Source organism: Rhinoderma darwinii, chromosome 1, assembly GCF_050947455.1.
Source record: "Rhinoderma darwinii isolate aRhiDar2 chromosome 1, aRhiDar2.hap1, whole genome shotgun sequence".
Taxonomy (NCBI): domain Eukaryota; kingdom Metazoa; phylum Chordata; class Amphibia; order Anura; family Rhinodermatidae; genus Rhinoderma; species Rhinoderma darwinii.
The window spans coordinates 429205874-429233632 of record NC_134687.1 but is presented as its reverse complement, the minus strand read 5'-3'; the positions used below and the strand labels follow the sequence as shown (position 1 = coordinate 429233632).

Sequence of the window (27759 nt, the reverse complement as noted above, 5' to 3'; positions counted from 1 at the left end):
GCGCCAAAATGATGGACACCGTGATGGGCGCCATTGGTTCCCTTCATGCAATAGATCCGGCAACTCCGGGTTTTTCGTAGTTCTCCTCCTATGATGGAGCATAGGAACAGAAAACCCAAACGCAGATGTGAACAGAGCCTAAAGACATTTTATTTGATTTTGAAGCTTGCCTGCAGCCACAAGACCATTATCTAGTTTGGGTGCTGATGTTGGCAAATAAGACCAGTCAACCCTCTAATTCAAACCAAAGCTGTTTGCTGGGTTTGAGAACTGGGCTCTATGACACAGTGTACTGCTAACATATGGGGACTGCACAGTTCACAATGGCTATGGCTGAAACAAATGAGTCCACTCATTAGAAAGCATCCCTACATACTTTTGGTATGCAATTGCCACCTTACCAGTCGGGGTACCTGGGAATACCTTTCTAATATATCTAAGTAAAATGTTCACCATGATTGAACCTTCCCTAGCATATTATGGAACTGTGTTATCAGAAATGATCTAAAATGCTTCTGTTACCTGATTTACCCCCTTTATGAATTGAAATTATTCAGATAATATAGGAGAAGCTGCTGCAGATGACAGGGCCATCAACTGAATACAGATGCGGTTAATATTGCCTGTATTTTTCAATTGCTGTATTGATGGCTGTCAGTATATAACTAAATTGAATTCTCAGCGGCAGCTTTTCGAGAACCAAACTTCTGAGGAGAAACATTTTATGGTCGTATTTCGGCTCCTCACAACCTCGTGATGTACAGAGCCGCAATACGGCACCCATAGAGGTCCATGGGGCCATACTACACGATTTCATATGAAAACGTGGAGTTTTTTCTTTCGGATTCTATATGAAAAAAAAACGTACATTTTCAATAAGATACCATATTACAGAGTTATTCCAGAAGCATTGCTTCTAGGGCAGGATGCCGCCATTACACGGTGCAGAACAGAGTCACTATAGGGTAGCACACGAAGTGCCTACTAATACGCAGTCATAGGGATTCTCTGTGCTGCTGCATAGGCTCCATGCACATGGCATTGCCGTGTACAGGAGTCCTTGCTCTGAATTCAAGAAGATTACAACATACGTTATTGGTACTTGCTACCTAGTTTTTTGGGTTGTTTTTTTTTAATGTGCGTGATAGAAAAGGGAAATGTAACCAGTCTCTTTAACTTATCACAAATTTCCTGGCCTGGTTATGGTGATTAAAAGGAAGCAGATTTCTATTGCAAGAATGGAAAACATTTCAATAATCACAATGAGAGTGAGGACACAGAAGGAGTTTGTGGCACACGGCCAAATAGGGCAATCCAGGTTAAAAGGCAGATAAATCATAAGACGCCCATCCAGTACCAGTGTGACCCCTTTCAATCCTACAGATTTGATGCTACTATTTTTCCAATTACTGAACCTATGGCAGTAGAATTTATTTCATACTTTAGGACTTTCTTTTATACCTTTATCCTCTCGTTCTCATCCATTGCTTATACAGCGCAGGGATCTATAGCAGGCAACCAAACAAACCACACTGTTTTCCATTAGAATTAATTTTAAAGATAACACGTACCCAACATCTCTCAGAATCTCATGAGAAATGCAACAATGAATTAATGTGAAAGACGGAATTAGACTGTTAAACTGTAAACAAGAGGCTGTTGTTTCAGGCTGTGTGGGATTGTACCTTTCTGCTTTACTGAAAACACGCTCGAGTTCCATTCCATTCACTTTCTTTTCCATCTAATTGTCATGTTGTCTTTCTCTGTCATTTCCCTCCCCATTTATCTGGTTCCTCTGACATTTTTCCCCCAGCCTTGGCCCTGCTGCTGTCTATCTTATCTCGCATAATGTCACTGCCTCTTTAGAATCAATTCATCAGAGCGGAAATTAACAAGTGCTGACGGCCATGGCAAAAGAAAGTCTGCCATCTGTGCAAGGGGAAAGTCTGCATTGGTGCCCACAGAGCATTACTAGATCCATCAAAACAAAAAATGATAATAATACTCAGACATAATAGAATTAAATTTAACGTATGGTTTAGGTACAGCACTTGCTGCGCTTTTCACTCACATTCAGGCTGCTGTCCTAGCAGAACTAAGCGGGCATACATATCCCTTGTCTTTCTCACATGTAATACATTTTCTAAATATACTGTATAGTTGTATTATCTAAAATGTATAAATATATTTATTTTTTTGTTACTATATTTATATTAAGAATAACAAAATAATAAAGTTAAAAGTGTTCAAAATAACATATAATTTTTTTAAAATAAAAATGCTATTAGAAATCGTCTACCTATGGGAATTGCTACCCTTATCATTACATGAGCGAATATGTTCAATTTCATTTCATTAAAAAAATAAAAAAAAATAAGGATTTTTTAATGCCATTGGATACACATCGCCAAATCATATTACTTATTGCGATCAGCCAAAGCGGTCTCAGTAGCAGCAGTGAACACCTGGCTGGTGGGGAGAGTAATACATGGAGATAAGCCAATCATGTGATCCGCAAGACCACTCATGTGGCACACTCTTTGGCCTTGGCACACTGCTGTTGACCCTCCTGGCTCACCGTGTGAAATGCAGTTTAGCCAAGGATATCAATCACCATGAGGAAAACAGCACATAGCACTTCCATTAACATAGACATACACATGCCATTTGGCTAGACATAGTAACAAAATCACATCTGCAATATTGCTGACTTTTCCACCACCTCAAAATAGACCCTCAATTATAAAACTATGATCAAATGAAGAATGACAGCAAGGTCTGAATAGGAAGTGCCAGATTGTATATTTAGGAGGTCCCACTCATTATCAGCACTGAATCGAACGTATTTAAAGGGGAACCCGTCAGTAGGTTTGGCACCAAATAACCACCAGCATTCCGTTATGCAGCTGGGGTCCAGTGTTCCATACCTGCCAGCCTCAAAAACTGACATTTAGGGAAAAGTTATCAAAGTAAAATTACAACTTACTGAAAGGAGTCTAGGTAAAGAATTCGGCTGCATTGGCGCACGTTCATCGCTTCGCTGCGAATGCGGAGTGTATAGTCCTCTGCTTCTTGTACACAATGCGCAAGTGCCTGATGCCGCTCCCAGTCTCATCTTGGGTAAGTTGTCATTTACTTTACTAACTATTCCCTAAACATCTGTTTTTGAGGTAGGCAGGTTTGGAACACTAAACCCCGGCTACATAATGGCATGCTGGTGGTTTATTGGCTGCAGACCTACCAATAGCCTCCATTTAACAATTGTAATTTTGTTCATATACCCGTGTACCTCCAGCTATATAAAAATATTACAATAGTCAACACCATTATTGATAATTTCTCAATATACTGAAGCCTTATGCAGACAACTATATTACGGATCCGGAATATGATGCTCACAGAACTCTATGCACCCTTAATGTACCTCTGTTTTCATAAGGTTTTTGATCATGGATTTATACAGAAGCAGAGAGAAAAAAAATTGTTGTATGTTCCATCACATGTTGTATTATGCCGGTATTTTGGACTAGAAGCATGGCTTGTAAGGCCCCATATGGCATCAGACAGAGTATTTAATACTGTTACAGGCTTCTGATGTACGTGCTCCATGCACCCACCCTGCGCTAGGTGCCCTCTCCATCATATGAGCGACATGCAGCACTATCTTTATAACTGTCATTTTCACAAAGGGCCTCGATCATTCAGGATATAAACTATAACCACTGTTCAAGTGCTCACACATTCTTTGATATTACAGCCACTATTTGCCAACTGATTTTCTTAAAAATTGTATCCTAGCGGTAGCTTATTATTCGGCATCTTGTAACTATATAATCAAATTGTAAGAGAGGCTGAAATAATATGAAAGCTCTGCCTGAGAAGATGCATGGTCAGGTCTCATATGATTCAGTAACACTTCTATGGGTAAGGCTCCTTTCACATCATGTTTGAGAGTTCCGTTCATCTTTTTGGATGAAAAACAGGGAAAAAACTTAGCCCAAGGAGAGAGGAAACATTCTCTAAAGAAATATTAGTGATGTGTAAGGGGCCTAAATTGGACATTTATCCTGTGGCTTGACCAGAAGATTTCATGATCTGGCCACATTCAGTAAGCTGTGCAATGGAGGGAGGCAAGTACACCCTCTCCACTTGTGAATTGTTGGAAAGCAGCAGTTGTGATAGTTTTCAGAGTAGAGCGCAAGACAAAAAACAGGGACTGAACACAATGCATGTGGTGGTGAATGGCTACTGGATGCTGCAGCTGTGAGCGAAAGGTTGTTTAGACTTAAAGGGAATGTGTTGCCAGAAAAACATGTTTTTTTTTAAAAAATTAAACATTTAGTGTGTGGGTGATTAAACATTGTTCAAATTTTTTTATTTTTTTTCACGAGTCAGGAAATAGTCAGGAAATATTATAAATTAATTCTAATTTATAATACTACCCATTTTTGGTCACTAGATGGAGCTATTCCCAAAATTGCAGCATTGCAACAATGGGTTAAAAGCCCTCGCTCTAGTGAGCTCTCAGCATCCCCCCCTCCTTTATCCTGGCTAGTGCCGGGATAAACGAGGGGTTTGAACGGTGTAACCTCCTACGATGTGTGTCGCCATTTTTTGAGCTAACACACAGTGTAGTAGGTTTACATACAGTAGTAAACACACACAAACACGAACATACATTGAAATCTCTTACCTGCTCCTGCCGCCGCGGCTCCCTCCGGCCCGTCCGCTCCGTTTGCTGCCGCTGGTCCAAGTGCACAAATCCGGAAGCCGCGACCGGAAGTAGTAATATTACTGTCCGGCCGCGACTTCCGGTCCACAGGAAAATGGCGCCGGACGGCGCCAATTTCGAATTGGACTGTGTGGGAGCGGCGCATGCGCAGTTCCCACACAGACGCCGTACACTGAAGTCAATGGGACGGGAGCCGTTCGCAGTCCCTATGGGACTGTGGCTGCCGTATTCCATGTCTGTATGTGTCGTTAATCGACACAGACAGAAATGGAACAAAAAATGGCAGCCCCCATAGGGAAGAAAAAGTGTAAAAATAAGAAAAAGTAAAACACAAACACACAAATGAATATAAACGTTTTTAATAAAGCACTAACATCTTTAACATATAAAAAAATAATTTGTGATGACACTGTTCCTTTAAACAGCTATTCCTCCATACTCTCCCATATACATGCACGCTCGGCTCAGCGAACAGGGAGAAAACTGTAGTCAGACACCACTTACACCAGCTTATCTCCTTATGAACAAAAGACCAGGCATACTGAGATCCTACATGCCCGACCCTTCTTTCTCCCCAACATCTGCCGTCTGGGGAGAGTCGAAACACAGCCATACATATTAGATGGTCGGCTGGTCCAGCCGAAGTTGGTAGGTTTGGCTGGCATCCATCTAATGCATATGGGCAGCTTTTTACAGGCAAACAGATGTACAACAGTGCATCACGTAGCAGCAGTGGCGTCGCTAGCACCAGCCTTTCGGGGCCCAGGCCCCAGTGCCCTGGATCCCCGGGCAACTGCCATATTAGCTATAGGGGACGCAGTAGTCCCAATTGCGACCGGGCCCCAAAGCCAGGGGGCCCACGGGGTAATAAACACGGGCCCCTGTTACTATAGTACTAATAATATACTTACCCTCCTCGTTCTCAAGCGCTGCGAGGGTCCTGATGTCTTCCCGTCATGACGTCACGACGATGTGCGCCGCACACAACGTCCCGACGCCGGATGGCATCAGGACCTCCGCTGTGTCCAGAGTCGAAGATAAGGGGAAGTATAATGTTATTGTCTGCTGGGGCCCTGTAACTAAGTCTACTACATAGTAGTGATCACATCGGGTGATCCTGTCTGAGGGGCCCTGTATCTAAGCCTACCATGTGGTAGGCTTAGATACAGGGTCCAACAGACAGTATCACACATAGGCCCTGTATCTAATCCTACCACGTGTTACTAATCAGGTTTTTTTTGTGTTTTTGCTTTACAGGTTTGGTCGTCTGACTACTTCAATGATGGGTTACCGACGGTTGTGTGGGTTTTTTTTTATTTCAATAAAATATTTTATCTACAGTATGTCTTTGTATTTTTTTTCAACTTTATTAATACCGCGTTAGTAATAGTCGCTGGCTGATTGACAGCGTCCCTTACTAAGGCGGGCTTAGTGTTAGCCGGTGAAAAGGTTAACACTAACCCTCATTATTACCCCGGTACCCACCGCCACCAGGGGTGTCGGCTACGATCTAGTACCCAACCATCTGTAGTGATGGTCGGGCACTGGGACGGCCGCATGCTGGTATCATTAGACTGGGAAAGCCCAAAAACAGTGGGCCTTCCCATCCTGGTAATTAGACAAATCGTAATTAGAAAAAAACAATGTGGGGACCCCCCCATTTTTCATAACCAGCCAGATACAACAAAGCAGCAGCAGGCTAGGATTACCAGGGTGGGAAGGCCCACTGTTTTTAGGCTTTCCCAGTCTAATGCCATACCAGCCTGCGGCCGCCCCAGTACTCGGCCATCACTACACATGGTCGGGTACTGGATTGTATATGTCGTAAAAATATTTTATTGAAATAAAAAAAACACCACACAACCCTCTTAAACAATCTTATTAAGAATAAAATAAACGCCGTCATTGAAGTAGTCCTCGAATCCAAAGTAGTCCAACAACCGAACCTGTAAAAAAAAAAAAAACACAAAACACACAAAAAAAATTTGTAACACATAAAAAAAGAAATGATTATACTTACCTTTCCTGGGTCTAGCGCTGGAGCCGCAATGTCAGGGAGCTGGGCCCTATATCCATAGCTATAGGGTCGTAGTGCTACAGATATGCTGTCATATATACACACATATACATATATTTATATACAGAATTTTTTTTGGGGGGGGGGGGGGCTATAAACATATGCCACAGGGCTTTTTCCCATTATCTTCTAAGACCCTAGCAACGCCCCTGCGTAGCACATAATCTCAATAAAGTTAGAGCTCATTGTCTCAACGTATAGTACGTTGGCCCAACAAAGTATTGAGTGGATGCTCTGAATAAACTGGTCACTACATATATTTTAGTAATTTTGTAAATACATTGGCGGAGATATATCAAAACTGGTGCAAAGGAAAAGTGGAGTCGTTTTCTGTGGCAGCCAATCAGGTTGCTGCTTCTATTTTACAAAGGGCCTCTGGAAAATGAGAGGTTGGTTGCCATGGGCAACTACTCCACTTTTTCTTTGCACCAGTTTTGACATGCAGTATCTCCTTCAGTGCATTACTTATCTTGCACTGATCCTGTATTATAGTCTAGACATGCATTCACAATTCTTCTGGTTGTCACTGGAAAAAGTCAACATGCAATATAAGAAATAGATTTATTTTTAAAAAAAATTTAAAAACTACAAATCTCACTTTTGTATTTTCGCTGAAATTTTCCTTTGTGATAAATAGCTGTAGTGTGTTATTTGACAATAAATTAAATTGACATGCTACGGACAATGCAATGTTTAATGGTAATTGGCTCCCATAATTAGATAAATGAGGTCTGCTACATTTCATATATCAGGCAGTCCTGCCAAAACAGCCACACAGCACCCAAAATGAGTAACAGCTCCCACAGATGTCCAGATCTGGATAATGTCATCATATAAAGAGTTCTTGTCAGTCCCAAAGATCCTGGTTTACTCATTTCTGCATCTGAGTTTTGCAATATTACCATGTAATAAAAAAAAGTTCATACTTACTTTCCTCCTGTCCGGCCTCCAGCGATGACGTTTCATCCATGTCACAGCTGCAGCCAATCACAGGCTGTAGTGGCGGTCACGCACCTCAGGATGACGTCAGAAGTCCGGCCTCCAGGGATGACGCTTCATCCCACGTGACCGCCTCTGCAGCCAATCACAGGCTGCAGCGGCCTCTGCAGCCAATCACAGGCTGCCGCGTCATTCAGGAAGGTCGGACTGGAGGAAGAAGAGGGACTCGTCACCAAGACAACGACTGGGTACGTATGAACTGCTTTTTATTTTATTTTTAATCAGCGGCCTCTTTTCTCTATCAGCGATTGATAGAGACAAGTGGCTGCCGATTAGTGTAATATTTCTGTAATTGTTTCTCTGCCCGCCCGGCCGTTGCTAGGCAACGGCTCCGTCACAAACGGACGGCACATGGATGCCTTCCGTGTGCCTTCAGTTTTTTTTGACGGCCCCATTGACTTGCATGGGCCTCCCGGTCATGGAATCTCGGACCAAAGTAGGACATGCTCTACATTGGATCGGAACGGAGCAACGGGACCGTCAAAAAAACTGAAGTGTGCATGGCCCCATTGAAATGAATGGGTCAGTGTGCTAGCCGTCAGAAAAACGGATAGCACCCTGAAGAAAAAAAAAAACTGTAGTGGGCATGGGGCCTAATACTTCTAGCATGTGAGGTCTGCAGATGAAGCAGTTAGAACAATTAAAAAAAGTTATTAACATTACACGGTCACAGTTTTTCAATGCTTAAAAAACACCACACAAAAAAATAATCTTCTTGGCGGGCTTTGCATTGCTCATGTTTTCTTGTCCTTTAAGCCGTATTAAGTGGTCTTGTGATGTCATCTGGCAATGATGATGAAGAATGTAAAGAGACACCGGGTGCCCCTATACTGGTCTCCCAGCACTGATATCCACAGTCTGAAAGCTGTTGTTTGGCTGCATCCACGACAGTGGGCTCAATGTCTAACAGAAGAGACAGGTGATTTAGAGAAGCACTATAATAGGCAATTTCATTTATACATTTTTTTATAAATATTTTATTATTGATTAATTGGACTATTTGTGTCATAAAAAGCACAATTTAAACTAAAATGTATAATCCTAGCTTGGTAATTGTGAAAAGTATCGCGGATTTCTTTTCTTTATTTGACTTATTTTTTGGGATTATTTTTGGGGAAATACTGACACCTAGCAGAACACAATGGAACTGCACTCATAATCTTTGCAGGGAACCGCAGGTGAAAAACTGTTTCTCATATGAAATATTACCTCAGTTAATGTTCCATGAAGCCACTGGGGGGAAACTACATCAACAGATTTACACCAGTTTTCTGGCATAAAAAAAATGTTTTAGCGCAATCCATAGCTGGGCTAAAATTTGTGAATTTTTTACTTTTCACTTTCCAAATGTGGGGGAAAGGGGTGGGGCTTAACCAAAGGAGGTGGAGCTTCCACCGGAATGACAGATTTATCATAATTTACAGCATAAACTAGTGTAAGTTATACGGCACAGATCTACACCTGCTCATAGCAGGCATATATTTGCATTTCTATCATATGGACAGCCAAATACGTGGCAAATATATTAAGGGGAACACACCTCTTAATATTTTTGGCGTATTTTCAGCCGACGTACATTCGTTTACGACTAGCATTTGCCCGCCTTAAACACTGTGGGGGAAATATGTTAATAAAATGTGTGGGAATGCATTGTCTAATGTTACACAAAAACCCAGGAATACATTTGGGGACAACAACAGATCTGCACAGTCTCTTGTCTCTGCGTTGATTTTTGTCCCTAGTAGATGACACAAATCCCGTCCTGGAGTGATTCGATGCTTGTATACAGTCTTTGACAACTTACCTTCTGATGCACTTGGCAGAAAGCAGTCGGTCCACATGCACACTACCACCTATGTCGCCTCCACTTTCCAAAATCAAACTTCTTGCCCTGAGATTATATAGCAGCCCCCGAGCAGATGGATACAACACAATCACACAGCATCTCGTTCTGGCCAGCAAAGTAGAGGTGGATTTTTACAGTAATGATGGCGGCTAGACTTCGGCATTAGGGGGTAACAGATAAAACGTTGGGATGCTACTGTACGTTTAACCTAGGCCATATGGACAGGGGTTGTCCAGTTTGGAGGTGATTGGCCTAATATATTTGGAAATTTATTATTTGACGTTCACCAATGTGCAAAATCAAATTCACCTTAGTACTTACACTGGGTCAACATACTACTGCTGAATGCGACTGGTCACAGCAAAACCGGTAGGAAATGTATTTCGTTTAACGTTTTATACGAGTAAAAGTATTTTGGGGAGTGCATTGAATATAATGCACTAATAAGCCAAGGAATTTCCAAATTTACATTTTTCATTGAGAACTCTAGAGTCTTTTACTGTAAGGGTAAGTTCACACAGGTCAGACATGCTGCGTAAAAGTACACAGCGTATCCGACCTAGAAACCGCCTCTGCAGAAAGAAGTGCAAGGAATAAAAAAACAAAAACAAAACACTACAGCCTGTGATTGGCTGCAGCAGTCATATGGAATTAAATGTCATCCCCAGAGGCTGGGCTACATGGAGAACAGCCGGGGGAAGAAGGTGTACCAGCTATGACAATGCCAGGGGGGAGTAATTGTAGACTTTGAAAAAATGTAAACAAGTTTTTTTTATCTTTACTGTAATACGCTGCGGATCTTTTGCAATGAAATCCGCTGCGGAAAATCTACAGCTTATCCGCCCAATGTGAACATACACTAATTATGCATTGAAAAGTCCTTTTGACTCCCTCATGAATACATTCTGCAAGTGCAGATAGAGATGACCACCCTGGATCTGTCAGCTGGGTGATACAATATGATGCTTTGTGTTCCAGAAGTACCACCACCAGTGCCTAGCGCTAGTTTTAAGGAAGTTTGTGTTTTGTTTTGTTTTTTTTTTTGGGGGGGGGGGGGGGGGAGTGGGGAAGGGGCAATGAGAAAAAAAAATTTTGGAGGATATTTACATTTTTTTATGTCTTATGTAAAGTACAGGGTATATAAATGTGGCCTTCCACTCGCCCATCATAATACAGGTAAATTCAAACACACCATCTCTGCAAATAATAAATCAATAGAGAATAAGCTTTCACACACTAGTGGTAAAAGGCAAGAAAATCTAGTACTTACCAGGTTGGAGTAAAGTTATTGCACAGCCACCACCTCCAGCACCAGTCAGTTTACTATGTAGACCATGGGATGCGGTCACCTGACACAGTCTGTCCAATGATGGGTGTCCAACACCAATCACATTTAAATGATGCTGATTAATGTCAATTAATTCCTGTAAAAGAAACAAAAGGGGGAGGTTTTATGCTACTGATGTAGCATATAAAAAAAAAAACAATAGAGCATCATCATTAAAGGGGTTTTCCCACAAAGGACATTTATCACCTATCCATAGGTACATAGGATCTATCGATACATGATCTCTGGGGGGCCCCACGATCTCTGCCGACCCCCGTTCCTCCTACAGTGCCCATGCGCTGCCACCACTCCATTCAAAATACTCCTCAGTGAGGGGGAACAGGGGTCGGGGCACCCGTTCTTTAGATCAGTGAGGTTCCAGTGGTGGGGCCCCTAGCGATCTCACGTTTACCACGTATCCTATGGATAGCAGCAGCAGGGTAAATAGCCAGCTCACCTTCAAACAAAACACCGATCCACAATTAGCACATGGCAGTATCAGGCACGGATAAGTCCAGAGCGGGACACACACAGGGTTGGAGGGAGAAATTCCAGCTATACAACTCCACGGCAATGTAGTAAAATCTTTGCTTCTTTATTTGAACATTTTAAAACAACCACGGCATTACCAAGGAGCACAGGTTTCGCTTACGCGTTTTGGATAAACAGTGCTTAGTCATAGCCCAAAAGTTGCAATTTGCGTTGAAAATGTTTACTTTTAATTAAACATTTTAGGCTGCCCTTGCCACTTTTGGAAAAGGGGTGTGACTTAACAAAGGGGCGTGGTCATCCCAATCTGGCAAATTTATTCTAACAAAATAAGAAAAAATATATGTATACATTATTACTCGGGCAGCGTCAGGATGCTGTATGTAACGCAGTACTAACGCTGCTCAGTGTCAGGACCTTGTATGAGCTGTGGCGTGCGAAGGTAGCCTGAGGGGACCCGGTGGGAAGCAGCCGAAGGGAGCATACATTTTTTTTTCCATTGGGGAGGGGGTGAATGGATGGAGCACAGCCGCAGTTGTTGTGCCACGGCCAGCGGAAAGATGTGGCACATTATTAAGAGGCGTCCACCTTGCACTTCTCCATACCCAATATCAGAACAGGCAGGAGAATTTCATTTGAGGGACATTGTAGTAGATACAGTACACTCTTGGAAAACAGGCTGTGTGACACAACCCTTTATATCTGAATGCTATAGATTTGATCGTCCCAACACCAGAACACCAAAGCAGTTTTTCTTTGTCGGTTATCCTCCACAAATATCATACCTCTAATACAGAGTAATGTTCTTTAGAAAGCCCTTCAACAGCAGCTTGTAGAACTCGCTGGCACTCTTCGGATATTGCATTGATGGATGAAAGCACAGGCTCCATGATATCTGGATACTATGAGAAAATGTATATACTGCTAAGATGCTACAAAATAAGGATGGGTCGCTATAAATAATTTATTAGACATGCCCAAATTGTATCACAAAAAGCGCTATTTAAACTACGTGAATTTACATGAAGACACAGCTAATATCATGGGTGGTAGAAGCTCTCCAGATGGGGCCTGAAGCTTGGCTGGCCTAACAGCCATGGAGAGGAATATGGCAGCTGGGTCATGAATTCACCTGTATGTATTTATTCAGATTTAATGTACAGAACTTATAAAAGGTAAAGCCTATTGAAAGAGCTGCTCATTCCATTCACAAATATGTATATAAATGTTCCTGGAAGTTCTCTCAGGACTGGAGCGGTGTCATCATGGAAGACAGTCATTTTTCTGAACTTCCTGACAGGAATACCATAAAAAATAAAAAAAAACACTACAGTCAGCATTTCCCCAGACGGACACGACTGCGTACAGTGAACAATACAATGTATTCAACTGTATAAGTTTAGTGTCCTATTAATAATGAAGTATTGTAGGAAGCCAGAGGCAAAAGGGGCATGAGCATGGGACTTTGTCACCTGTTGTCAATTTTTCCTTTAGGGCTGATTCAGACGACCGCAAATTGCATCTGTGCAGGTTGCGTGGTTTTCACGCGGCACGCATGGACCAATAGAAGTCTATGGGCCAGTACAGACAGTCCGCGCTTTTTGCGCAGCGTTTGTCCGCTGCGTAAAAAGCGCGGCACGTTCAATATCACCGTGTATTTCGCGCATCACGCACCCATTGAAGTCAATGGGTGCGTGAAAACCACGCAGGTCGCACGGAAGCACTTCCGTGCGAACTGCCTGTTTCGCGCAACAGCTGTCAAAAGGATGAATGTAAACAGAAAAGCACCACGTGCTTTTCTGTTTACAAACATCCGAATGGCGTGTCATAATGATGGCGGTTGCGCGAAAAGCACGCAGCCGCGCATCATATGATGCTGCCTCACGGAGCAGGTAAGTGGCTTTTGCGCAGGCAAAACGCTGCGTGTTTTGCGTGAGCAAAAACGCTGCGTGTTTTGCGTGAGCATAAACGCCACGGTCGTCTGAATCAGCCCTTAGCTTCAGATTACTATAACTACAGCCAGAATTCTGTGACATGCCAGACTAGGCAACGATTTAGGATAACACTATTGTTTCTGACATGAACTCCCTATGAACAATGGCTGATTGCCTCCCAATTTAAACATATATAGTTGCTTTGTTCTGAAATAAGTACAACCTTTACAAACTACTACAATTTACTGGACCGTACACCACTGTCCTAATTACATATTTAATATTTGAGCCTGAGACAAAAGTGAGGTTATTACAATACTCAACACCAGATACACCTGCCGTTGTTTTCTGTCACTTTTTCCGACACAGTTGCACAAATTGGCACAGGGTCTTTATAAATATGGTGTTCAGCCCAAATGCCATATGTTTCAGTGTATTTATTCCAGAAAACTAGAATACAATGATAAATCTCCCATCGTGAGCTTCAATTTCCCTTCTTCCATTTACCCAGTAAATTATAAAAAAAACTGTAGCTACCTGCAGCCACCAGTCCCAAAAAAATTGATGCCCTATCCTCAGGATAGGCCATCAATATCTGATCAGTCGGGGTCCAACTCCTGGGACCACTGCCCATCAGCTGTTTTGAAGGGGTTGCGGCACTTGTACGAGCGCTGCTTCCCCATCATTCCTTATCTGCTCGTACTGTGAATCGCTGACACACTTGTAGCGGCGGTTTACAGTACTACAGCATTCACCCATTGAAGTGAAATCAGCGGGGGACCCAGGAGTCAGACCCCGACCGATCAGATATTGATGTCCTATTCTGAGGATAGGCTATCAATTTTTAGGGACTGGACAACACCTTTAAAGGGGAGCTGTAGAAATCTTTATGCAGAGAGTTCCCCCTACTGGTGGCTGAAGGAAAACACAGACACTGTGTCGGAAGCAGTAGCAAGAGTTAAGTGCTGTGCCCCCCTTCTACTACGGTCACATAGCAGTCAAGTTTTTTTGTCTCCATTAAGGTACGCCACTGCTCAAAACCTAAAAAAAAATTACTGGCAAATGAAGAATGAGAATGCACCTTAAGTAGCTTATCTTTCACTCCTGCCACGAGTGTCTTTGTGCTGCGTGGGACTCGTGTGTTGGTGAGTAATATCTGCAGCTCTGGTACCCTAGAAAGAGGTCACAATATATTATAAACTCATTATTACAACATTTCATTAATCCGTTGTATAGACGAAACTCAGGGGGTACAGGTAATGCTTTTGTAGTAATAATAATAATTTATCATAACAGCAAAAAATAAAACTCTAAAACAACGGTGGAGACATATTAAGTCTGGGCCAATTTTAATAAAAATCACGCTGGAGTAAGATGCAACAAATTTATTAAGGGGCACACGCTTCTTTCTAAATTTGTTGCATCTTCGGCTGTCCTTGCGACACTGCATTAAATCGACGTCAGCCAGGAGCTGGCATAGATTGCCGCTATAATTTACACCAGTTTCTGTCTTAAAATTATAGTAATTGCATTGGCCCATGGATGGCCAGGCCACCTTTCACTGATCTCCGTCCACTTTTTAGGGAAGTAGCGAGAGCTGTGGAAACAGCTATAAAGTCGTAATTATTGCGACTTTTGGGCCGTTTGCCACTTTTTTACGCCACACTAGACTAGTGATGAGAAAATCTGTGAAAATTCGCTTCACCAGTGTTTCACTGATGGGCGAAATTCCTATTAAACAGCAGAAATATGGATTCATATCTCACCAATGTATTATATGCTTAAATTTTTTTATATATATATATATATATATATATATATATATATATATATATAAAACCATTCTTAATTTTCCGCGAAAACAAACATAAAAAGTAGATTTACAGCAAGAACTCAAAGTATACCTTTCAATTGGAGAAATCTGACCGGCCTGATACCTTAAAGCACCCCCTACAATGCAAACAAGATTACTCGTATTTATCGTTTTTATCCAGCACGTATTCGTTATTTACAAACATTGCATTACTCATTAAATGTTGAAAATTAAGGTGTTTCAGATTTGTCATGAGGTTTCCAATATCACCCAAGTTCTGGTTAGGAATTCTATACGGAGGAGTTGCTTGCACAGAAACACACTAACGGACGTCAACCCACAGTTATTTTTCTGTATAGATACATACCCCATGTCCCTACAGCATTGTCCACTCCAGAAGGGTTCCCATGGATGACCTTCTCACCCTGAAAGGCCCAACCATTAATGAGAATCAACTCAGTCTGGGTCCACCTGCCATAACAACCACCGTGTTGAGTTAAGAAGACGCCAATTGCTGATAGAATTCAACAAGATGTGACCAAGCCTAACTCCATACCTGGCAATGACTTCCTGCGCTGGATGGGAAATCCTTCCAGAGACTGTTAACAGGGCAGCAGCAAGACAAACTGAATATGCAGCACTGGATCCTAAACCAGCTCCTGTGGGCAGCTGAGACCAAACCAATATTTCCAAACTTGGCAATTCTCTAGGTAAACCAAAACAGATAAGAGGTAATACTGAATATTATGCAGCCAGCAAACGGGCCCATCTGCTGTAAACTGTGCACAAAAAAAATAATTGTCCACTTCATCAATTTAGGTCATTTCATTATCTTAGGCTGTGTTCACATCCCCGCCTATGTTCCGTTGAGGGGTTCCGTTGGAGGTTTCCGTCGAGTAAACCCCTCAGCAGAAAGCAAACGGAAACCTAAGCGTCGACTGCGCTATTGATTCCATCAAAACAACGGAACCCTGTCACAACGGTGACAGACGGAAACCATTAGCTAGGTTTCCGTCACCATTGAGATTAATGGTGACGGAAATGGAAGCTGAGGTTTCCATTTTCCTTTCCATTGTGGGGTTAACCCGACAGAAACCTCAGACGGAACCACTCAATGGAAGGGCAAAGGTGATGTGAACAGGCCTTCAGCTAATAAGAAGGAACGTCTGGCTAAACACAACACATATGATTTACCAATAGAGACATCTAGATGTCGCTTTAATAGTAGAACCTCTAGTAGTAATTCACAGTTTGTATTCACTTACCGTCCACAGATAGATAGGTAAAGATAAAGGAATGCTAGAACAGCAAGACTTTCTGTGTCTTTGGTTCCATTAGAAATACCAGCAAACGTCTTCAAAATATCCAGCTGTTCTGGGCTAGGACTGACAGACTTATGTTCAGGAGACTCTAGACAAGCAGGAAAGCACGGACATAGTCTATTAACTCATGGGGCACATACAAGTTGAGTCATAGACATTGTTCAATTTCATTTATTTCTATGGCTCAGACTTCTGTTTATGCGCGAATCAGCACACCCGCAGTGGCCATATAACCAGGATAGAGCACACCCGCAGTGGCCATATAACCGGGAAAGAGCACACCCGCAGTGGCCATATAACCAGAATAGAGCACACCCGCCGTGGCCATATAACCGGGAAAGAGCACACCCGCAGTGACCATATAACCAGGATAAAGCACACCCGCAGTGGCCATATAACCAGGATAGAGCACACCCGCAGTGGCCATATAACCAGGATAGAGCACACCCGCAGTGGCCATATAACCAGGATAGAGCACACCCGCAGTGACCATATAACCGGGAAAGAGCACACCCGCAGTGGCCATATAACCAGGATAGAGCACACCCGCCGTGGCCATATAACCAGGATAGAGCACACCCGCAGTGGCCATATAACCGGGAAAGAGCACACCCGCAGTGGCCATATAACCAGGATAGAGCACACCCGCAGTGGCCATATAACCAGGACAGAGCACACCCGCCGTGGCCATATAACCAGGATAGAGCACACCCGCCGTGGCCATATAACCAGGATAGAGCACACCCGCAGTGGCCATATAACCGGGAAAGAGCACACCCGCAGTGACCATATAACCAGGATAGAGCACACCCGCAGTGGCCATATAACCAGGATAGAGCACACCCGCAGTGGCCATATAACCAGGATAGAGCACACCCGCAGTGGCCATATGACAAGGGCAGAGCACACCCGCAGTGGCCATATAACCAGGGCAGAGCACACCCGCAGTGGCCATATGACAAGGGCAGAGCACACCCGCAGTGGCCATATAACCAGGGCAGAGCACACCCGCAGTGGCCATATAACCAGGGCAGAGCACACCCGCAGTGGCCATATAACAAGGGCAGAGCACACCCCGCAGTGGCCATATAACCAGGATAGAGCACACCCGCCGTGGCCATATAACCAGGATAGAGCACACCCGCCGTGGCCATATAACCAGGATAGAGCAAACCCACAGTGGCCATATAACCAGGATAGAGCAAACCCACAGTGGCCATATAACCAGGATAGAGCACACCCGCCGTGGCCATATAACCAGGATAGAGCACACCCGCAGTGGCCATATAACCAGGACAGAGCACACCCGCAGTGGCCATATAACCAGGACAGAGCACACCCGCAGTGGCCATATAACCAGGACAGAGCACACCCGCAGTGGCCATATAACCAGGATAGAGCACACCCGCCGTGGCCATATAACCAGGATAGAGCACACCCACCGTGGCCATATAACCAGGATAGAGCACACCCGCCGTGGCCATATAACCAGGATAGAGCACACCCACCGTGGCCATATAACCAGGATAGAGCACACCCGCAGTGGCCATATAACCAGGATAGAGCACACCCGCCGTGACCATATAACCAGGATAGAGCACACCCGCAGTGGCCATATAACCAGGGGAGAAAACACCCGCAGTGGCTATATAACCAGGATAGAGCACACCCGCCGTGACCATATAACCAGGGGAGAGAACACAGCAATTTTTTTACATCACTGTGTTCGGAGAGCCACCATTTATAATACTTTATTTTTGTGTGCCTGTTTGTTGTGTAAGGGACAAGCCGTAATTTTTTTATTTTGCGGAAAATGGAAAAAAAACAGTAATTCCGAAATTGTTTTTGGGTTTTGTTTTTACGGCATTCACCGTGCAGTGTAAATGACAAGCGAACTTTATTCTGCGGGTCGATACGATTATGGTTATTTTTACTAATTTGTTCTTGTATAGTCGTATTCTGAGAGCCATAACTTTTTTTTACAGTCAACAGAGCTTCATGAGAGCTTATTTTTTGTGGGACGAGTTGTAGCTTTCATTGGTACCATTTGGGGGCATATATAACTTATGAAACAACTTTTATTCCTTTTGTTGGGAAGACGGATGAACAGACACAATCCTGTAATTTTACTACGGTTGCAGCAATACCAATTATGTGTACTTTTTTTATTTTAATTATCTTCCATAATAAAAAAAATGTATAAAAGGGAAAAAAAAAATTTGGGGGGAATTTTTCTACTTCTTATTTATTTTTACTTTTATGTTTTAGTCCCATTAAGGGACTCGACCATGTGATCGTCAAGTCCCTTGCTTACATAGTACACTGCAATACTTTTCTTTTGCTGGGTACTAGGCGTACCAGTATGAAATTGACAGGCCGCCTATTAGAACATGCCTCCGGCAGGGTATAATAGGCGTACAGACAGGCATACAGATATGGCAGCCTTCCTTAGGCTCCCGGATGCCACGATAACACATCAGCACCCTGCGATCGTGTCGCGATTGAAGGGCCAAATGGAGCACCCTCCTCTTGTCTATCCACTTAGATGACACGGTCGCTATTGACCACGACATCTGAGGGGGTTAAACAGCCGTGATCAGGGTCATCTCCAATGTCGGCAATTGTAAGTTGTAATATGCAGCGGACACCCGCTACGGATGGTGTAGGCACAACTCCTGTGCTCGCACCAACCCCACAGCATACATTTACGGTGCATGGAACTAACTACTTAGTGCTAGCAGCATAAATGTCACCAAGGGGTTATAGGAAGGCTCAAATAACAAGACAGTGGGGGATCAGAAGCAGTGCTAGCTCTCTGACCTGACACTGCGGGCTGACATGTCAGATACAATCATTGGAAAAACCATTTAACTAGTGATAAAAACGGAAATCTGTTTCAAGATGGGGTATAATATATTTAAACTCACCTTGGAAAGATGGCACCAGGGCCTGAAGATCGGATGTAGTCCAGCTCAATTTGGTTCCAATATTAGGCAGGTTTATTAATACAGTATTATCGTTCATAGGTTTCAGCCTAAGGAATGTCCTTAAATTTAAACCTACTGCTAAAGCCACCTAAACATAAAAAACACATGGATGTTATGAGAGACAGTAGGTACTTATATGTGGACACTGTAAACATAGCATACGAATACAGATATAGATGCTTTACAATACATGGTTCTAACGATGGGAGGCAAGACTGCATATTAACATCTTACTGCCTGAATAGGTCCTCTGCCCGAGTTAAAATGGATTTCCAGAAATATTGAATTAAAAATACCCCTATTACCCCGGCTTTATGTGTTGATATGTAGACATGACATTGTATATTACCTTCCCATGTACCACAGCATGCTCTCCATGTAATATAACTTTACCAGGAGCGGACACACACAGTTCTCTACCGGTCATTGTTATTTTTATCTGAAATAGAAAGAATTGCAAAATTCATTAAAGACTATGTAAACCTTTGAAAGTTCATTTTTTTTTATAAATAAAAATGTGTATCAGTATGTTTGGTGCAACTTTATGATTCGTTTGTATTAAAAATTATTTTTACTTTTTCAGATAGAGCTGCTTTGTATCCTGTATACAGAGCAGCTGTATCGTTTGCTGAATTCTGTTCCGCGGGATTGAGGGGTTCAGTGTCAGCAGGTCTTGCATGTCTCGGACACGCAGGATCCACCTCCATCACATCTAAGTTCATAAGGGTATGTTCACACGGCCAAATTTCAGACGTATACGAGGCGTATTATGCCTCGTTTTACGTCTGAAAATACGGCTCCAATACGTCGGCAAACATCTGCCCATTCATTTGAATGGATTTGCCGACGTACTGTGCAGACGACCTGTTATTTACGCGTCGTCGTTTGACAGCTGTCAAACGACGACGCGTAAAAATACAGCCTCGTCAAAAGAAGTGCAGGACACTTCTTTGGACGTTTTTGGAGCTGTTTTCTCATAGACTCCAATGAAAACAGCTCCAAAAACGGACGTAAAAAACGCCGCGAAAACGGCGCGAAAAACGCCGCGAAAAATGCGAGTTGGTCAAAAAACGTCTGAAAAGCAGGGTCTGTTTTCCCTTGAAAACAGCTCTGGATTTTCAGACGTTTTTGTTGACTACGTGTGAACATACCCTTACTCTTCATAAAGAGGGATTCTAAGTGCATTGGAGTACAACAGTCCCATCCTCCACACTCCATATCCGATTACACTCACTTTGTCAACTTTCTACATCACAGATTATTACAACAAGTGGCATATGAATTAGTGATTGTATTCCTGTAATATTCCTGGGGGGAATAGAGTGGTTTAGCAGTGAATACCTAGGTCTAGGGTGATTAAGAGGTTAATATTGATATTTATTATGCATGCTGGTCTAGAATGCTTATGGATAATAATACAATAATAAAAAACGATTTAACATGGTGTAGGATGGTGAAGGGCAAATAGTGTACTATGATTTCCTATTTTCATATTTAAAAAGGTCCAGAATTTGTAAAGTGGACACAGCTCTGTTTTTGCCGAGCCTCTGCTTCCCTCCACACAATCATCCAGTTAAATGATACAATTCTCTCTGCCTGCAACCACCACCAGAGGGAGCTCACTACATAGGAATTTTTTATAGCACCCATTAATCTCAATAAAACATCAGTATGCAGTGAGCTCCCCCTAGTGTGAACAGACAGATTTATTTTTTTTACCCCCCCCATCAAAGAGGACTTGTCAACAATCCTAAAATGTCTATTTAGGCTTTATTCACATTTGGTTCGGAGCCTTCGTTTCAAATTCCACCAGATTTGACAGAGGGAGTAGCAGCGTTATTCTTCCCGTCATAATGACAGATACCACTGACGGAGCCCATTATAAGCCAATGCTGTCAGTCAGTCTGTTGTGCAACATATCCAACAGGGCGTCATGGCTTCCAATACGAAATGAAGACACGATGCGTTAACATAGCCTTAGTAAATATTTGTATTCCCCTTGATAGAACATGATAGAGTACCTTTACTTAGAACTCTGCGTTATACTGTTACCTCTGCTATTTCTCCTGGAAATGTATGAATAAACTGTAAACTGGGCGCTACCGCTCCCCTTTTTATTAGTGGGTGCTCGTCTACACAATCTGACGCTGTCAGCACGGATTAGATAATGACAGAGTGTGTAGAGACATACCAATTGACAAGAGAAATAGTAACACCTAGTTGTCAAAGTATATTTATACATTTCCAGGAGGAATAACAGAGGAAAATCCTTTCTGGATATTTACTAAAAACAAAGGGGATGTGATCATCCTGGGATAATCTCTTTAACTCAATGTTTGTTTTTTTTCTAGAACCCTTGGTGGTTTCTGGGTACTAGGATACTCTCCCATGAACTCACATCTACAATGAGTTACAACGCCATCGCAATGCAGCAGATTCGTTTCAGTATATGTGAATTACAACATCAGGGATTTTAGTTTAGTATGCAGTGACCAATTTTAGAGCTGATGCTTGTCCCATTATGAGTACTTAGTTATAAATTGCAGTTTTACTTTTTTCTGAGGTGACGCTAATTAAGGTCGTGTTCACACAGTGCAGATTTTGAATGCATTTTTTAAGCCCAAACCAGAATTGGATCCAGGAGAGCATATGATGCCTTCCTTTATATATTTCTTCGGTTGAGGTTGTTTCTTAAAAAACACATGCAAAATCTGCACTGTGTGAACAAGGCCTAAGGAGTTTTTAACTATTCCGTAGCTGTCACACTACACGTTATAAGGTAACACACACTACCTGCACATCCAGCCGTCACCCAGGTCCTACAGCAAGATCATCCACACCATGCACAAGGTGCACACTCATACACCACACCAATCAGCATTCGTACAGCCCAATCACAGTCAACCAATCAGAATCATTCACTCGACTTCCGCTTTCTCTGCCAATACGCTAAGGTCACGCCCCCTCCTCCCTTCCAATCCCAAAAACATGCGTTCAGCAAGGTACGATCGAATGCAGAACTCCTGCCCAATAAGCGGCGATTGTGTGTCATAGCCAGAGGTTTATAACCAATACGGTTCATTCTATAGCGTGGGACGAGATGTGGGCGGGGCATGGAGTGATGGCAGCCGCTCGCTTGTTATTACGGAGAGCCGTGCGAGGTGTGACACTGGGAGGGCGCCTGTACAGTAGTAGGGGCGCCGAGGGGAGGTGAGAGAAAGCCGCTGTTATGATACGGTTCCATGCATGTTATTGCAGTGAATGGTGTTTGTGTCTGTCATCATCCTGGTGCATATATTATATATGTCTAGTATATAGGCCACTATAGCCGCGTACACGTATCACATGCACGCGCCTTGATGATGTACACTACTCCCCGCAGTCATCCATCTCTTGTCAGGCACCCAGCACCCATCGTTGTCTGTCTATACAACCGAGATCTGTGTACTACAAATGGTGGTGTACAACCCTGAACTCAACCAGTACCTAGAAAGTTTTACCCAAAGGGCAGGTTTTGATTCATTTCCTGCTTGGTCTTCAGTTAAATTAAAAAAAAAAAAAAAAAATTGTGCAGAAAAACACAATGGAAGTGAATGGGAAAAGTTTTTGTGGCACACTGCTGTTATCCCTCATGTTTACTAGATCTACTTTTTCCCCACTAACTTATAACTTTATACAATAACAAAGATGCCCCAATAAAACGAAACCACTGGGTGCTGTTGGATTTACTGAACGACCTGCTGGTTATGCTGAGTGGGTGCGCGTGGCCCGATCCATGCCGCCTGCACTGATTGGCTGAGAGGGATGTATTTATTAGAATGGGAGCTCAGCGGGTGCAATAAAGCATTCTCATTGCCTTAGTTTTAACAGGACATCTATAAGTCCTCTGTATATGGCTGTAGCTGTGTGAATGGTCCGTGAATACGGCATTGATGGGCTGCGGAATGTCATCTGCGTGCCGTCCGCAATCGCGAACCGTGCGCGCACAAAATGTGTATTCATTAGTCTTTTCACACAAAGTTTTTGGAGTACAAAAAAATGTATATACACTGCAACTTCCTCATAAGCTTATATTGTGCAGACAATTGATTGGCTGCGTGATTTTTGCGCAGCCGCCATCATTATGACACTCTGTTTTTATGTTTGTAAACAGAAAAGGACGTGGTGTTTTTATGTTTGTAAACAGAAAAGGACGTGGTGCTTTTCTGTTTTCATTCATAGTTTTGACTACTGTAGCGCACGGCACACGGAAGTGCGTCCGTGTGCTGTGTGCGGTTTTCACGCATCCATTGACTTCAATGGGTGCGTGATACGCGAAAAACGGGCAAATATAGGACATGTCGTGAGTTTTACGCAGCGGACATACCCTGCGTGAAATTCACTGACAGTCTGCACGGCACATAGGTCCGTGCGATGAGCGTGAAAATCACGCGCGTAGCACAGATGTATTACACGGTCGTCTGAATAAGCCCTAACAAAGATCTTTTGTCATTACAAATGGGACAAAATTTACCAGATGTGCGCCAAATTCTGAGAATTATTGCACAAATGCATGTACATTTGCTGTAAGTACCTGATTTTGGAGCATGCTCACTGAAGCCTAAAATGTAATCTGAGAGCTATGACTAGTCTGACCAGTTCTAGGCTGTCCCTCGGTCATGGAAAATGTTTTTAAGTTCACAAATATGCTCAAAACCAACAAAAGTCAGGCAGTCCCATTCATTGACACAGGCCTCGTGTACACAGCTGTATTACGGCTCTGTTTTCTATGGAGTTGCAAAAGGGCTCCCATTCTAGCGTGTGTGGCCTTAAGGATGAATTTACACGCTTCTGACTATTTCCGTTGTGGATTTCACAGCAAATCCGTGTCAAAATTTCAGCCTACTCATGACAAAGGGATAAAACAGAATTTACATGCTGCGAATTAGAAAATCTGCAGCATGCCCTCAATTCTACTTAGATTCTTTCCACTACATGTGGATGGGGTTTATAAAATTCCATCCACAATTATTGTACTGTAAATTGCTTTTGATTTTCAGTACCGAATCTAAAAATCCACAGCAATTCTGCAGTGTGTGAATTTACCCTTACTGCACCTCAAATTTTATATGCTCCAGATGCTGTACGTATGGATGTATTCTCTTCTAGAAGCATACGGTAAAACCCATTTAAAGGGAACCTGTAATCAGTTTTTACCCCACTAAATTAGTCCCACCATGCTCTAGGTCAGCGGTCACAAACATGCGGGCCGCATGCGGCCCCTGAGACTGTCATCCACGGCCTGCAGGGCACCACAGCTCCCTTGGGAGAGGAGATAGGCTGAAGGAAGAGTGCGCTGGCGAATGACGAAGCCCCTGACATCACTGTCCATATATGGACAGTGGTGTCAGGGGCCTCCCCAGAGCCAGGGTCCCAGAGCAGAGCTTGTACTAGCGTTCTGCTCCGGGAATCCTGCTCTGAGGAACCCCCTGACATCACTGTCCATATATGGACAGTGATGTCAGGAGCAGAGCTGGAGTCCCAGTCAGAGTGCTAGAAGCGGCTCTGCTCTGGGACAATGGCTGGGGAAGCCCCTGACATCACTGTCCATAAATGATAGAGCAGAGCCTATGTTAGTGTTCTGCTCTGAGGTTGTCCCTGACATCATATTCGGGTCCAGGAGGATCCCCTGACATCAGGGTCTATGAACAGTGACATCGGGCTCCTCCAGGAGAGGAATCCCCGGCCTAAGCGTCGGCAACGCTCTGGCTGGGGATTCCACTCCTAGAGGGAGCACCAATAGAGCCATCTACAGGGGTGTGTGTGTGGCACTATCTATAGGGTGTATGTGGCATTATCTACAGAGTGCACTGTGGCATCATCTAAAAAGGGGCTGCCCAATCTTCATATTCTTGTGTCTGCCAAACGCTGCCAACTGAACAGCCAGACTACATTTACTGACACTTAAAGAGGCTCTGTCACCACATTATAAGTGTCCTATCTCCTACATAATGTGATCGGCGCTGTAATGTAGATAACAGCAGTGGTTTTTATTTAGAAAAACAATACATTTTGACCAAGTTATGACCTATTTTAGATTTATGCTAATGAGTTTCTTAATGACCAACTGGGCGTTTTTTAGCTTTTGACCAAGTAGGCGTTGTGGAGAGAAGTGTATGACGCTGACCAATCAGTGACCAATCAGCATCATACACTTCTCTCCATTCATGTACTCAGCACATATGATCTTGCAAGATCACAATGTGCTGTCACTTACTCACACATTAACTTTACTGAAGTGCTTGAGAAAGATCCTGAGGGATTGAAACGTTGCATGGGTGATTAAAGGTTTTTCTACATTTTGGAAGTGCTGCCTCCTTGTCCATTTTTCTGCCTGATATTGAGGACCTTGGACCAGGTTCTGAAGAGGCGTGCACCTTCCTGGCGGTTCGGTGCTGTGGTAACTCTCTACTTTTGAGAGTGATTAGACATCACTACCAGCCAGGATGTGATGTCTATTCACAATCCCGACACTTTGGTAAAGTTTGTGTGGGACTTAATGGCAGCACAGCGTGATCTCGATGTGCAATGTGAGTAAGCCACACACAAACGTTACCGAAGTGTCGGGACTATGAATATACATCGCGTCCTGGCTGGAGGTGATGTCTATTCACCGTCAAGACACTTCAGTAACGTTAATGTGTGTGTATGTGGCTGAACATAGTGAACAACGCAGGATCACTATGTGCTGAGTACATGAATGGAGAGAAGTGTATGACACTGATTGGTACAACGCCCACTTGGTCAAAAGCTAAAAAACGCCCAGTTGGGCATTAAGAAAGTCATTAGCCTAAAGCTAAAATTGTTCATAACTTGGTCAAAATTGACATTATGTAGGAGATAGGGAACTTATAATGTGGTATTATTATAGTAGTGCAGTATTATAGTAGTGCAGTAGTGTTATAGTAATGTAGTATTGTTATAGTAGTGTAGTAGTAGTGTAGTAGTGTTATAGTAATGTAGTATTGTTATAGCAATGTAGTATTGTTATAGCAGTGTAGTATTGTTATAGTAGTATACTAGTGTTATAGTAGTGTACTAGTGTTATAGTAGTGTACTAGTGTTATAGTAGTGTACTAGTGTTATAGTAATGTAGTATTGTTATAGTAGTGTACTAGTGTTATAGTAGTGTACTAGTGTTATAGTAGTGTACTAGTGTTATAGTAGTGTTATAGTAGTGTACTAGTGTTATAGTAGTGTACTAGTGTTATAGTAGTGTACTAGTGTTATAGTAGTGTACTAGTGTTATAGTAGTGTACTAGTGTTATAGTAGTGTACTAGTGTTATAGTAGTGTACTAGTGTTATAGTAGTGTACTAGTGTTATACAGGGTGGGCCATTTATATGGATACACCTAAATAAAATGGGAATGGTTGGTGATATTAACTTCCTGTTTGTGGCACATTAGTATATGGGAGTGGGGGAACTTTTCAAGCTGGGTGTTGACCATGGCGGCCATTTTGAAGTTGGCCATTTTGTATCCAACTTTAGTTTTTTCAATGGGAAGAGGGTCATGTGACACATCAAACTTATCGAGAATTTCACAAGAAAAACAATGGTGTGCTTGGTTTTAACGTTACTTTATTCTTTCATGAGTTATTTACAAGTTTCTGACCACTTATAAAATGTGTTCAAAGTGCTGCCCATTGTGTTGGATTGTCAATGCAACCCTCTTCTCCCACTCTTCACACACTGATAGCAACACCGCAGAAGAAATGCCTCCCAATCTGACCCCCTTAGACTTTTATCTTTGGGGTCATCTGAAGGCAATTGTCTATGCTGTGAAGATACGAGCTGTGCAGCAACTGAAACCACGGATACTGGAAGCCTGTGCTAGCATTTCTTCTGCGGTGTTGCTATCACTGCGTGAAGAGTGGGAGAAGAGGGTTGCATTGATAATCCAACACAATGGGCAGCACTTTGAACACATTTTATAAGTGGTCAGAAACTTGTAAATAACTCATGAAAGAATAAAGTAACGTTAAAACCAAGCACACCATTGTTTTTCTTGTGAAATTCTAGATAAGTTTGATGTGTCACATGACCCTCTTCCCATTGAAAAAAACTAAAGTTGGATACAAAATGGCCGCCATGGTCAACACCCAGCTTGAAAAGTTTCCCCCCTCCCATATACTAATGTGCCACAAACAGGAAGTTAATATCACCAACCATTCCCATTTTATTTAGGTGTATCC

General features: G+C 42.8%; 2 protein-coding genes across 5 annotated transcripts in view; one reads left to right on the top strand and one right to left on the bottom strand.

Annotated features, from left to right (window-relative positions):
- Positions 1-7356: 7356 nt before the first annotated feature.
- MVK (mevalonate kinase) lies at positions 7357-22425 on the bottom strand. Its single transcript, XM_075853667.1, has 11 exons — positions 22320-22425; positions 19876-19965; positions 19467-19614; positions 16483-16627; positions 15774-15923; positions 15585-15688; positions 15309-15354; positions 14486-14576; positions 12256-12372; positions 10925-11078; positions 7357-8711 (listed from the first exon to the last, which is right to left on the bottom strand). Exons 2-11 carry the CDS (start codon positions 19951-19953, stop codon positions 8560-8562), a joined length of 1185 nt encoding a protein of 394 aa, XP_075709782.1. The 5' UTR covers positions 19954-19965; positions 22320-22425; the 3' UTR covers positions 7357-8559.
- Positions 22426-22648: 223 nt separating this feature from the next.
- MMAB (metabolism of cobalamin associated B) overlaps positions 22649-27759 on the top strand; it is a 38682-nt gene continuing 33571 nt past the window's right edge. For 2 of the 4 annotated variants that reach the window (XR_012849568.1, XM_075830585.1), the window contains exon 1: positions 22649-22736. The gene's annotated coding sequence lies outside the window, so the exon portion shown is untranslated. The remainder of the gene's footprint in view (positions 22737-27759) is intronic. The other 2 variants (XM_075830603.1, XM_075830594.1) reach the window with 2 other exon arrangements.

Coding starts and splice junctions, on each gene's coding strand:
- MVK (XM_075853667.1), bottom strand. CDS start 19,953: ATGACCGGTAGAGAACTGTGTGTGTCCGCTCCTGGTAAAGTTATATTA. Junction 16,628..19,466: donor CCTGGTGCCATCTTTCCAAG/GTGAGTTTAAAT, acceptor CTGCTTGTCTAG/AGTCTCCTGAACATAAGTCT. Junction 12,373..14,485: donor TGAAAGATAAGCTACTTAAG/GTGCATTCTCAT, acceptor ATTTTCTCATAG/TATCCAGATATCATGGAGCC.